Source organism: Liolophura sinensis, chromosome 7 (assembly GCF_032854445.1).
Source record: "Liolophura sinensis isolate JHLJ2023 chromosome 7, CUHK_Ljap_v2, whole genome shotgun sequence".
NCBI lineage: Eukaryota > Metazoa > Mollusca > Polyplacophora > Chitonida > Chitonidae > Liolophura > Liolophura sinensis.
Window position 1 is genome coordinate 54,209,354 of NC_088301.1, and position 13,791 is coordinate 54,223,144.

The 13,791-nt window shown below is 40.1% G+C and overlaps 1 protein-coding gene across 1 annotated transcript; it reads left to right on the forward strand.

Annotated features, from left to right (window-relative positions):
• Positions 1-242: 242 nt before the first annotated feature.
• LOC135471642 (uncharacterized) lies at positions 243-12,470 on the forward strand. The gene is made up of 3 exons (XM_064750952.1): positions 243-1,616; positions 9,988-10,108; positions 11,387-12,470. Exons 1-3 carry the CDS (start codon positions 324-326, stop codon positions 11,437-11,439), a joined length of 1,467 nt encoding a protein of 488 aa, XP_064607022.1. The 5' UTR covers positions 243-323; the 3' UTR covers positions 11,440-12,470.
• Positions 12,471-13,791: the final 1,321 nt, after the last annotated feature.

The window sequence follows — 13,791 nt, forward strand, 5'->3', positions numbered from 1 at the left end:
AGTATTTCTGCAACCGCCTTTATGTACTTTATAATTTAATGCGACGATTTCCGCTGGACATAATTCATTGGGAAGACTATCAGATCACATGTTGTCCTAATGATTGAAAAAATTGCTATGTTAGTGTAGAGACAGTGTAAAGCTGAAAGGGCACTTATGACTGAAAAAAAAACGCCTTCGATGGGACATATCATGATAAATATATAACATCTGAATTTATTATTTTTTGCAGAGTAAAATAGTCGGGTTGCGCCCGGTACGGCCCCCGTGGGAGTGAAAGCTACGAAGAACGGAAGGCGAGAAAACGTCTGCAGCTATCTACCATGCCGATACGACTTTTACTGTGTTTACTTCTAGCGGTCGCTGTAGACGGGAGCCTACGACGACATCATGCCTTAAAAAAGTTACATAAAAACTCTGTTGGTAGCATACGACCCTGGTCACCATTTCACGCATGGCATCAACATCGGATTGAACCCTGGTTCCTCCGTTGGCCTGCATTCTGGCGTCTCGGGTCTGCTGCAAAAGATATAAATGTAGCTAGTGTTAAGCAAAGACGGCGCTGGAGTACTTTCAGAGCCCGAAGATCTAAATGGAGTCAGCTCTTTTCTAAACTTAACAAGCACGATTTCCATAAGGTTCCAAAACAGAATCCATTCCTTTCTTGGCCAAACTCTATCGACAAGCTTGCGTCCACGTATGACCTTTCAAAAACGCTGGAAAGTGCCTCTCATTATGCAAAACCACCATGGCTTCAGAGATTAAGGAATAACCGCGACGGAAACACTGTTGATTCTTTGCCAATTCAAACTCTGTATGCTGGTGACCGGCTCGCTAAAGTTTCGAACCTTAAATGGGATGAGCGACGGGGAGAGTCCAAATCTGGTTTCCTTAAAACTATTCATCCAATAAAAGGGGACTTTCCAAAATCGTCGCTGTTTTCTGAACCCTTACCGAGACTCACTGACCACAAACATCACCCAGAGCAGGAAAGAGTGGATGAAGATCTTACTTCTGGGGAAGAATGGTCAGGCCTTCCAGTGGAAACGACACAGTCTCATTCACAGAGCCCGGATTGGCGTACCAACCTAGAGAAAGCCGTAAAATTTGAAATCGCTAAAGAGTTTGACCCTTACAAATCCACCGACGACCATGTGTTGTATCAATCGGGAGAAACGTCAGCGAAGGAACCTGCAAATGGAGAAAAGGAAAGAAAGATGTCAGAGAATTTTTTTTCCCTGCCCATTCAGCAGACCGAAGGGAAAGAACCTGTGGGGCCTATTTCAGATAGAAATAGCGGAATATTTGATGGTCAGGGATTTCCAGCAAGCGGGGAAACATTTGAAGAACACTTTAGCTCTGGTGTGAAAACTTCACCAGGATTTTCGTACGGAATAGTTGGCCAGAACGACGATTCGTTCAAGCCAACTTTTGAGGAAACGTTGCAGCCGATGGAGCGTTCTACTGGAGACACGTTTGGTCATGACTTTGGATCATTTGAGCCTCTAGTACCTGGTGGAGATGATTATTACTCTACATACATGGATTTTGACGAATCTGGATTTGGATCATTTGGATCATTTGGACCCTTTGATGAAGGGTCTTTCGTAAATGAGGTAAGTACAGATCTAATGCCATAAAGACAGGGGGGAAGTTATCATCTGCCAGACAATATATAACATGTAAAAAAAAAACACCTGGGGCCACTTACTAAGGCCAGGAAATGAAGCAGTTAACACAAAAATCCATCTCACTGATCCACAGAGATAATTCTGCAGTAAACATACATAATAAACAAAATAGGATTAAATTTTATCCTAAAGTTAGTATTTAAAAGACATGATGGTATGGTATGATTCCTTGACAGTAATCAAGTAATTACAGTCAACTTTCGAATGCAGACATTATTCAACAGTTACGGATAATATGGTTTCGTATGTGACTCTCTGCACAGTTATGGATAATATGGGTTCGTGTGTGGGTCACTGCACAGTTATAGGTAATATGGGTTCGTATGTGACTCACTGCACAGTTATATATAATATGTGTTTGTATGTGACTCACCGCACAGTTATAGATAACTTCGGTTCGTATGTGGCTTTCTACACACTAATGGATCATATGGGTTCGTATGTGGCTTTCTGCACAGTTATAGATAACTTGGGTTCGTGTGTGGCTCACTGCACAGTTACGGGTAATATGGGTTCGTGTGTGGCTCACTGCTCAGGTATAGATAATCTGGGTTCCTAAGTGGCTCACTGCACAGTTATAATACGGGTTTGTACGTGGCTCACTGTACAGTTATAGATAATATGGGTTCTTGTGTGGCTCTCTGCACAGTTATGGATAATATGGGTTAGTATGTGGTTTCTGCACAGTTATGGATAATATGGGTTTGCTTGTGGCTCTCTGCACAGTTATGGATAATATGGGTTTGCTTGTGGCTCTCTGCACAGTTATAGATAATATGGGTTCGCATGTGGCTCTCTGTACGGTTATAGGTATTATGGGTTTGTATGTGGCTCTCTGCACAGCTATGGATAATATGGGTTCATATGTGGCTGTCTGCACAGTTTAAATAATATGGGTTCGCATGTGGCTCACTGTTGAGGTATAGATAATATGGGTTCACATGTGGCTCTCCGCACAGTTATGGATAATGTGAGTTCGTATGTGGCTCACTGCACAGTTATAGATAATGGGGGATCATATGTGTTGTTTTCCTCAGTTATGGATAATATGGCTTCGTATGTGGCTCTCTGCACAGTTATAGATAATATGGGTTCATATATAGCTGTCTGCACAGTTATGGATAATATGTGTTTGTATGTGGCTCTCCGCACAGTTATGGATAATATGGGTTTGTATGTGGCTCTCTGCACAGCTATGGATAATATGGGTTCATATGTGGCTCTCTGCACAGTTATGGATAATATGGGTTTGTATGTGGCTCTCTGCGCAGTTATGAATAATATGGGTTCATATGTGGCTCACTGCACAGTTATGGATAATATGTTTTTGTATGTGGCTCACTCCACAGATATAGATAATATGGGTTCGTATGTGGCTCTCTGCACGGTTATGAATAATATGAGTTTTTTTTTTGGCTTTCTGCACAGTTATAGATAATATGGGTTCGTATGTGACTCTCTGCACGGTTGTGGAGAATACGGGTTCGTGCGTTGCTCTCTACACAGCTGTAGATAATATGGATTCGCATGTGGCTTTCTGCACAATTATTGATAATATAGGTTCGTGTGTGGCTCACTGTACAGTTTTGGTTACGTTGCTGTACAGGTGGGAGGAATAAGATGTTGAAAGGAGAGCGTCGTTGCCTTCTGTGTGTTTTAATAGGTTTGATTTCACCTCGGGAAATCCATTTTCTGAGAGCTCTGTGAATCCTTTTAGAAAACGCCTTGAAGCAATCACGACATTCCTACCAGCAATCAATTTATGTCCAGAGGGCGAAAAACCCTCTGTTGCAAATATCTAAACGCGATGAAAGATTTTTGAAGAAAAAAAGACAGACTGGAGTTGGCGCACGGTCGCCAGCAAGGCGACTTAATGCAATTGCTTACAATCACGATATGGTGCAAAACCAAGGGGAAAGTACGTTATGGACTTTGCACAAAGCAGGATGATCCAACTTTAATATCACAACCGCAATAATGTATGATAATAGGGTATTTGATTAAAGCTTTCATCATTATGTGTTTTGGTAGGCTTAGACTTAAATACAAACACAATATTATCGTTCAAGTACTGTGACGTGCCAAGGAACCTTTTAAACTATACTGATTGAGTCGTAGTAATACGTTCAAGACTGAAAGACTTCTGTCGGATTATATATCACACAATCTGGTCAGTTGGCCCGCTATGTCAACTTCTGACATCTTGGTATATATAACTTGGGCATGCGCATCCATAGCTATCGATGGTAGATTGTAAGTTTATACACCTCCAACATGCATACAGGATCTGCAATTTCTTTATAATCTGGATGACTTACCTTAATTTAAGACTGCGAGGAGATAAAAAGTCACAAAAAACAACGCATGCTCTTTCAACCCTATACCATTAAAACAATTCCAAAAGCAGTAAAGTACTGAATATCTTATTGAGCCTGACATAGTTAACATTTCAATTAGTATCCACGTCAAATTGACAAACTAGACGTAGAACTCACAATGGGGAAGCTTTACATTATTATTTGCTCACGGCTGGTGGCACAATTCTGAACCGTAAACCTAATGCCAGAGCTTCCGGTGCCTTCGGTTAGATATTGCCCTATATGAGATGTCAATGCAATCGGTTTAGGTCCCCTCCTACAACACGCCAAACATGTTTGATTATACAGCACGGCTATTCGGTGTCTGGAAAGCTGAAGTAGAAACAGTTCTCCGATTTACGTTTCCGCTAGCGACTTAATCAACTGGTACCATACCCTACTCTATCTACAGCTCAAGCCACACGATTACAACTTTCACAAGGTTGCCCGATATATATATATATATATATATATATATATATATATATATATATATATATATATATGTTGATTATATATATATATATATTGATTACCAACAGATTTCTCTCTAAAGGATTCTCACTGAGACAATTTAGCTGAGGAAAACAATATATATATATATATATATATATATATATATATATATATATATATATATATATATATATATATATATACTGAAAAGAAACTTGGTCTCTGATTAGTCATATCGACAAGTTAAAAACACACAGAACTGAAATGAATACAGAAATTCAAATACAAGGCCACTATGGGCTATTTGCAAGATTGATTACCAACAGATTTCTCTCTAAAGGATTCTCACTGAGACAATTTAGCTGAGGAAAACAATATATATATATATATATATATATATATATATATATATATATATATATATATATATATATATATATATATATATATATATATATATATATATATATCGATACGTCCTTTTTCTAATACGCGAGTGAGACGAATGAGGTATATATATATATATATTGTTTTCCTCAGCTAATTGTACATACCAAATATTATCCTTCCTGCCAGAGCTATATAGGCAGCCTTTCAGGAGGCTTCAGTAGCGGTATACCAAACCTCATTCGTCTCACTCGCGTATTAGAAAAAGGACGTATCGATATTTTGACCCCGTTTGAGTAGAGTGACATGTCCGTATTCTGATGATGGCACTATTTTGGTATAGCCTTATTGGTCATATAACAACGTATCTATTACGTCAGAGAACATTCGTAAAGTCATTAGGACGACATCTGAGTACAGACACATGGCAGTATTGGTGGCAACTTGAGGACGCAGTCACTGGGTATCTGTGTACTCAGAGATAGCCTCTGTGACATTGTGTCCATCTGATTACACATACAAACGGTGACGACCTCTGTGTACAGACAGACACACAGTGACGACCTCTGTGTACAGACAGACACACAGTGACGACCTCTGTGTACAGACAGACACACAGGAACGACCTCTGTGTACAGACAGACATACAGGAACGACCTCTGTGTAAAGACAGTGACGATCTCCGTGTACAAAGACATACAGTGACAAGCTCAGTGTACCCAGACACGCGGTGACAACCTCTGTGTACACAGAGACACAGTAACAATCTCTGTGTACACAGAAACACAGTCACCAGCTTTGATTGCTCAGACACACAGTGACGACCTCTCACTGCACAGACACGCAGTGATGACCTACGAGTACACGGTGACAGAATGAAGACCTCTGTGTACACTGACACACAGTGACAACCTCTGAGTACATACACACACAGTGACGACTTCTGTGCACTCAGGCACACAGTGAAGACCTATGACTACAGACACATACAGACAACCTCTGTGTACACAGGCGCACATTGACGACCTCTATGTACACAGACACACAATGACAACCTCTATGTTTACAGACTGACAATAACGACCTCTGTGTACATACACACACAGTGACAACCTCTGTATTCACAGGCACATAGTTACAATGTCTGAAAGCTAATAAAATTAACGAAAATGGACACACCATGAAAACGCTTAAGATAGGTGGATGTTTTATTCAAGCAAAGAATACTTTGAAAAACCAAAACTTCCACTGGTTGTGTGTCACCTGTACATGTTCAAAGTGCTCGGTGGAGAGACTGACTATTGCATGGAGTGTGAAACCAGCACAGCGACGACAGTGTGGTAGTTGGCAAATGGTCACACGTAACCGGTGGAATCCCTCCTCTTGTCAGTTTGCATAGGTTTTATTCTAACTGTTCATGTAATTGCTGAAAAATATCATACTTTATTAGACAACCCCTTTCACCACGTCTTCAGCAGAATAATATGATAAAGGCCATGATGTTGATACAAGCTATTTAGAATAATTCAAAACGCTGTGCTGTCATCCTATTTAACGATATCATAAGAGAAACATGAAAAGAATGCAAAGGAAACAGGCTTCAAATGCTATATTCACCAGCAGAATCCTGGTTTATGCAGACTTACGCTATAAAAGAATTCAGCATGCATGGAGAATAAAACCAGAGCAGCTGTCAGTAGTTCTTTTCTGCACGATGTAGTGAATGAACATATTTTCGCGTCTTTCGGCATAAATTATGTTCTAGATGCACATTTTGAAACTGGGTGAAGTGGTCGGTTAGCTGTGTGCGAATATCAAGGCGTTAAAGTGTTCCACGACACAGTGGTATTACAACCGTGTCAGTACCAGACCGAATCCACCCGAAGCAGTCGTCATTTGCACGGCTTTGACAGGTCTGTGAACAGTGTTTATCGCATTTCATTACTCTTCAAAGACACTACTTCAATCTCAAATGTCACTGAGCGTCCCAAACATGGCAAGACACAACGGAATTAGGTTAGCGCTCATTTTTAGAAAATGTCGAGTCGATACATTTAGTGAAAATTTATTCCGAGGAAGCACCTTGATACAATCAATCTTTCCGATAGCAGATTACATTACAGCACTATTAGCAGCTCAATGGCCGAGTGGGGAAACAGTGGTCACTTGCTGTCAGACACCTTAGCACTTGGACTGGATTCACGCAGTTTATCCAATAACATGTCCCTCTAATAGTCTCTTACCATCAAATGGCTTAACTTCTGAGGAGATCGAATGTTGAGTCTTGCAAACCATACACACGAGTAATCACGCAGTACTGTCTGCTGTAGCCCTTCCATGTGCGTGACTTGTCTAGATTTATCTCAGAAGACACTAGTTTTCTACTCCAACAATCGAGCCATGTTATAATGAACCGGAGACAATGAAGCCATGTTTAATTAACCTTTGGCTTGCAATTTCTGGATTTTTTTGTGCGAAACTTTAAAAAGCAATCGGTTTTGATATTAGACCGGCATGTAGTTCAGGGTGTTTTCTGACTTTATACCATAGTTTATTGGTGGTTCTGTTGATTGAATCAGAACGGCCGTTATGGTTGACGTCTGGTAAGAGATAAGATTCAATTCCATTTCCTTCCATTGTATTCCTGTGGTTGTGCCTTATCGCATATTACATATCACATGATCGCCCCATCCAAGTTTAACCTCTTCTCCAGGCGCGACTCTGTTGGACTGGTCTCTAGAGGGCAACGATATGTGGAGATGAAGGCCTTCACAATAGGTGTCTGTACACAGTGCATACACCACGCCCTTTTATGATTTGGCAATCTGTTTCTATCCTAAACTTCTCTCAGCATATATCTGAATGTTCTTGCATACGCGAGCTATTTCCTTCAAGAGCCTATTACAAGGAAATGTAATCCCTCCCCTGCACCTCCCCACCAAAAAAAAATGATGCCTGTGGTGATATAAAGAGGCTAACGTCCCATCAAAATGGATGGTCATTAACCGCCCGTATAGGCAATAATTAAGAAAGAAGAAGTGGGAATAGGAGCCAAATCGGATACTCCAACACTTTCCGCTTTGGGCATTCGTTCTACCTCAGATGGCTACACGTACATCCAGAAGGCCGATCATGAAAACGTAAAATAACAGTCTTCTCTGCGCGGAGACTTGCAATTATATATGCCCTGAAAACATAAGAAAGCACTGTTACTCGTTTGTTTTCTTGTGTGGGGGATGTGGAAGAGTTGAGCAATTTTAAGAAGTCTTAGGATTGCAAGCCGCAAATGTATGCAGTTGTTTCAAGTCAGTGTAATTTTCTTCTACGGCATGTTCAGGTGACTGTCCATATATCGTGCTGGGAGTGTGTTTCTGTAATAGACCAACCAACTCCCACCCAGACATCCCCAAAAGGCTATCCGTGTCAGCTCTTGGATTGAAAAGGCTCCTGACTGGAGCCTCCGGCACTCTCATAGAAATTATATCTAAGACCATGGCTGCTCTGTTACGAACTGCCTAATTGTCCACGCGGTGTGTTCACCGCAGGACAATGACGTTTGATATCAAACCTTCATGTCGTGTAATCGGCGTCATTGAAGTTTCCCACTTGTAAATCATACTCAGCCTGATAACGCCAGTGATACCTATTTCACATGACAAGGATTAATTATCCCTAGGCTGCAAATTTCCGTTGTACACAGGGATTGAATGTAGTCACCGAATATTAGAATTCCTTAGCAAAACAAATCATATTTCTCCTTAATTGTCGATTGATTTTTGTTGTGTCGTCTCTTATTAACCTTGTTTGTCTGTATTGCAAGGTGGTAATGATACTAATATTGCTAATAATTCATATTCATTCAACACCATATCTTGAATCTCATACGAAGTATTTGCACAAGCAACGTAAACAAAACTGATAACTGTGTTTGCCTTAAACTGGCATGGCATATCCGTTCATTGTGTGTCTAACCCCATGCAAATGACGCTTTGTATAAGAATGGTCGCAACCGCAGGATACAACTTGCAACCGCAGGTATCAAGCTTAAGAAACAAGGCTGTGTAACAGTCAGAGAAATATGTTCACTGCAAGTGCACTGCTTAACTCAACTAAAACATTAAGGTTTAGCAACAAAACTTCGCAACAATGACGAACTGATTTTCCTTGAATGGAGATATTCACAAAATGTTAACTTATAGTTACTTTCCTTGCAGATTCCAAAAGTGCAGCCCATGAACAGTTGAACAGTCCACTAGACAAGACCTATTCTTTGTTAAAGTCAATGTATATGTTGTCGGGGTTGTGTCTGGCCATTTTTTAAAACCTAATTCAGCTTAAGCCATGTTGCAAGAGGGCCAGTAATTTGCTACTGTTTAAGCTTTTACACCAACAGTTGGAATAAATCACTTGCTGAGGTAAACTGGGAAGAGACCATATTCCCATGGTTAGGTGTGACTATTTGCCAACTACACAATGTCGGGGCCTCCGTGGCTCAGTTGGTTAGCGCGCTAGCGCAGCGTAATGACCCAGGAGTCTCTCACCAATGCGGTCGCTGTGAGTTGAAGTCCAGCTCATGCTGTACGTGGGAAGGTCTGTTATCAACCCGCGGATGGTCGTTGGTTTCACCAGGATCTACCCGGTTTCCCCCCACCATAACGCTGGCCGCCGTCGTCGTATAAGTGAAATATTCTTGGATCGGTGTAAAACATTAATCAAATAAATAAATAAATAATCACACCGCCGTGGCTGCTCTCGTTTTGCTCTCTGTGTTGTAACCTTTTATATTTAGTATACCTTCAAAGCCTTGTACACTCTATGTTTAGCTGATATGCAGTATTTTTGCTTTTCTGAAACAAGCACTCGAATCATAAGACTGAACTATATGGAGTATATACACAATATCACACTGCATACTCTGCATACGGGTCATTGTTTAGTTTCATACAGTTGTCTTGGCCATCATGAGATGTTGACTTGTATGGTACTTGCATAATATACCGAAGGTGTTTCCGATGATCATGGCGCTAAATAGTTGTAAGGTGGCTACAACCTTGGAAGGACCAACGTCAAAGTATTACTTTGTTATCGTTTGGCAGGGCGATTGTGATGGTATAGAAACCAGGGCGTGCAAGGACGACTCACAGTGCAAATGTCTAGGAATGTACTTCTGTGTTTCCGGAACCTGCTCGACCGTCTCCACCTCTTCAGACGACCAGGGTAAATATGACCATTTCTTCTTCTGTAACGACCAACTGGTTACATTTGAGACCCAGTCACGCTCAGCAAAGTTGGTTTAGAAAACCACAGAAGCATGAATTCAATCATAGTGGAAATATTTACAAGATCCACATGTCCGCGTCATTTTTAATATGCCTTTTAATCGTACATCCCCAGGGATACCGAAAATGTATATTTCCAGAATGACTGTTTCAATAGAAAATTCGCTATTCTCTTTACTATTTTAGTTCCTTAAAAATGTTGTTCTATATGACACTCGCTATCTAGTCAACGTGGACTCTTCTTAAATTATGACCGCTTGAACGAATTAATAAGTAGATATGAGATATTTAGTTTTAACGCTTGCATTTACATAAAACATTTTGTTAAGACACAACTCTTTGATGACGGACCTTCACATGCTTCCATTTAATATTTTCTTTACTAGCTTTCTAGCAGTTTCTTTGAGTATACACACGAAAGCGAAAACTTATTTGAAATGCTTATTAACGTCTTGTTCCGTAACATTGTCATTTCTGTAAATGTAATATATCATCAGAGAAAGTTCTGTAGACTTTTGTCTTTCAAAATCGTCAATATGCAGCTGAATCAAACAAGACGTTATGTATTGGTGTGTTAGTGCAGTGAAATCTTGGTTTTATATCCCTTTGTCAATGTAAACCGAAAAAGTTTAACCTTTGGTCAAACGCTCAGGTAAATTAATACATCCATCTTTTAGAAGAGTAAATTGGCTATTGGTTTTCACACTGAATCGGGTCTGCAATGAGGCTTGTTTTCTTCTGTGCCGAAAGATTACACCTTCATATAACGTGGAAATGATAGGAAATCTCTACTCAACTCTGTTTAGATCTATAAGTTACAGCGTAGGTCTACCCTAAGAAAATAAACATCATTTTTGTAATTCATGATATATGTATGCTTCTTGCTTCGTGCGATTCACACCGAATGGCAACTACAGCCATTTAGGTTATTGGCATGGGATGGTATAACAGGATAGTTTCAATGACAAAAACACTGCTGGAATATTCTGAGTGGTGTTAATGTTGTGTGGGCAGGTTTGAAACTAGTTCCCCCTCTGGCTTATCTACTTGAAAGTTTCTCAATCACCTGGCGGGTGCGATGGTCTCTTTTGGTTTCTCCATCGACAATGTCGAGCAAGATTAATAACCTAAAGGATGTTATAAAACTTACTATCATGTGTACATAAAATCATGCTTGATTCAGTTGAAACGTCGATATTTATTTTCCTACTTACAGAGCTTCCACCGGAGATGTCCGGGATCTGGCACGAGACGCCGATGACAGAATGACAGAATCTATCAAGAGAGGTCAAATTAGCTGGTGGCAAATAAATTATAAACCACCAGGCTTTGTGTTGCCATGGTTGTACCTACTAATGGCGAATATTGACCTGAACCCGGAAACAACAGCCCATTGACCCAGGAAAAGCAGCTTATTATTTGGACGTAATTGACCTGTGCATCTTATGTGTTCACCCTCCTTCTGTCAATATCTCTGTCGTTAATTGACTTCAATGGTTACACTCGTGACACGTGCGAAACAACAGAGAGCATCCGTCATACAAGGTCGATACAAAGAAGGATTCGTCGATCTCTTGTCCCGTTCCCCAGCGTTCAATCCTTGGTAGCCACCTCACCATCACCTGAATGTTTCTCCCTCTTGTTCTCACTGTTAACAGAGAGTGCTGGTTTACGTTCTTGAACATTATGAGTGCTGTGGATCTGTCAATTCTCTACCAGTCTAGCGTTTGGACTTCCATCTTAAATAAACTTACTGTTCGTATAACAGTGACTTTCTCACTGTATCTGTCAAAGTGATGTCTTCTTCTGTTTAAAAGTCTCAGTGTTATGTACCTAACACAAAAGATCATACTGACGTGTACGTGACAAGGGGTTATTTGATGTCATCATGTGGCTAAAATTCTCTGACATGTACCGTACTCGTTTCTTCCAAAACTTTTTTTGAGTGTAATGCTAATTAGTAGTGTCTCACGTAAATATTTAATCGACTCAATTCAGACTCTGACTTTACAGAGTTGTCTACATATAAATTAACTGGTTCTAGCAACTGTGTCCTGACGATGGCCTGTACTTTCTAGGTTTCTGAGAGTATCTTAAGATTTTTCTGACATTTTTGAAACTATGTATTTTACTGCTGTCTATTGAATGTATATTTGAAGTTTATACATGTATATGTGTCCAGGTTCTTCTTTACTTCTGATTCACGGAGTTCGCTATCGCTTTTAACTTAAGGTAATTAGTCCCTTACATTTTAGACGTGTGTATACATGTCTACCCGACAAAGACAAAAATATTTGCCACAAGGGTCAAACCGCTGACGGAAATCGTGATTGATTCCTGATGCAGACTAAATCATTTTCTGCTACTGTAATGACTGTTATTAGAGGGTGACACGCAAGGCTATCAACGCGAACAAAACCGGATTGTTAAATCCATACCTATAGTTTGCCTTCGATTCAAATGGCCGAGGGTCGGTACAGCCTGCCAGACATGTGGATATGAAATTCCATGGCAATTTTATCACTCATCCTCGTTAAGCAACTCATCACACAGTATTTCTTTGACATGTTTCAACTGTGCCCACACATCGGCTGTCTGATGGATGGGTGTATGGCATTCTGTATTACGATGTGACGGATCTGTAAAGAGTTACAGTTTTTTCTATAACTGGAAAACACCGTTGTGTAAACAAAATACCGTCAGGAAACAGATTCTGTACGGTTAATTGGACCCACCAGCACGCAGTAACTCCCTGTTTCACACACTTTACCTAATATGACTTGGAAGAGATTAACACACGGCGAGATTAATCCCATTTGGAATACCGGCACCTAGTCATAATATGATCTATTTCTTTTAACTTGTCGCATATATTAAGCTCTTTGTAAAATAACTCATGCTGGCGAAAATTGCCTTTCGTTAGTGACACGTAACATCCCATGTTATTCACACGGTTAACTTCCATATTATTCAAAAGAAATGTCAGCTGGAATACCTTTTATAATTCATAATATTAAACTCAATAAGCGTACTTTCGAGCCGAAGACTTTATTGCCCGGGGTGACGTCATATCTATTAAAAAGCAAGCAGAATACTGGATAATGGGCGGAATCCAGTAATTGGATAGAGAGCGTCACGTCTTACCTAATATCTGATCAATGGTATCTAACACTAGGCCCTACTCTGTTTGAAACTGTTTCAAATGTTCATGCAATATAACCTAAATAAATTACTTATTTATGCATTTTGTACCCATATGACTTCACGGCACTTTGGCTTTTGAGTTGGATTTTACAGGAAATTCTGTTATAAAAACCAACGCAGCCTGTTCGCAGAGAGTAGTGCAGGCCTTTTTTGATTGCGTGGAGTTTGTTTCAGGTCGTTCTTATAGTGAAACAGACTACCCTCTATGCCCATTATCCGGCATTTATGAATGATTATGGCGTCATTTGAGACAATGAAGTTGTGTTTTCGGAAACATTATGGAGTTTAACATTATGAAATAGAAAAGGTATTATAAATTTTCATAATAGTTTTGGAAATAATATGGTCGTGCATCATATCAGTATGTAGACGTTGTGTTAAGTGTCGTTAATGAATGGCAATCTTGGCAGTGAGCAT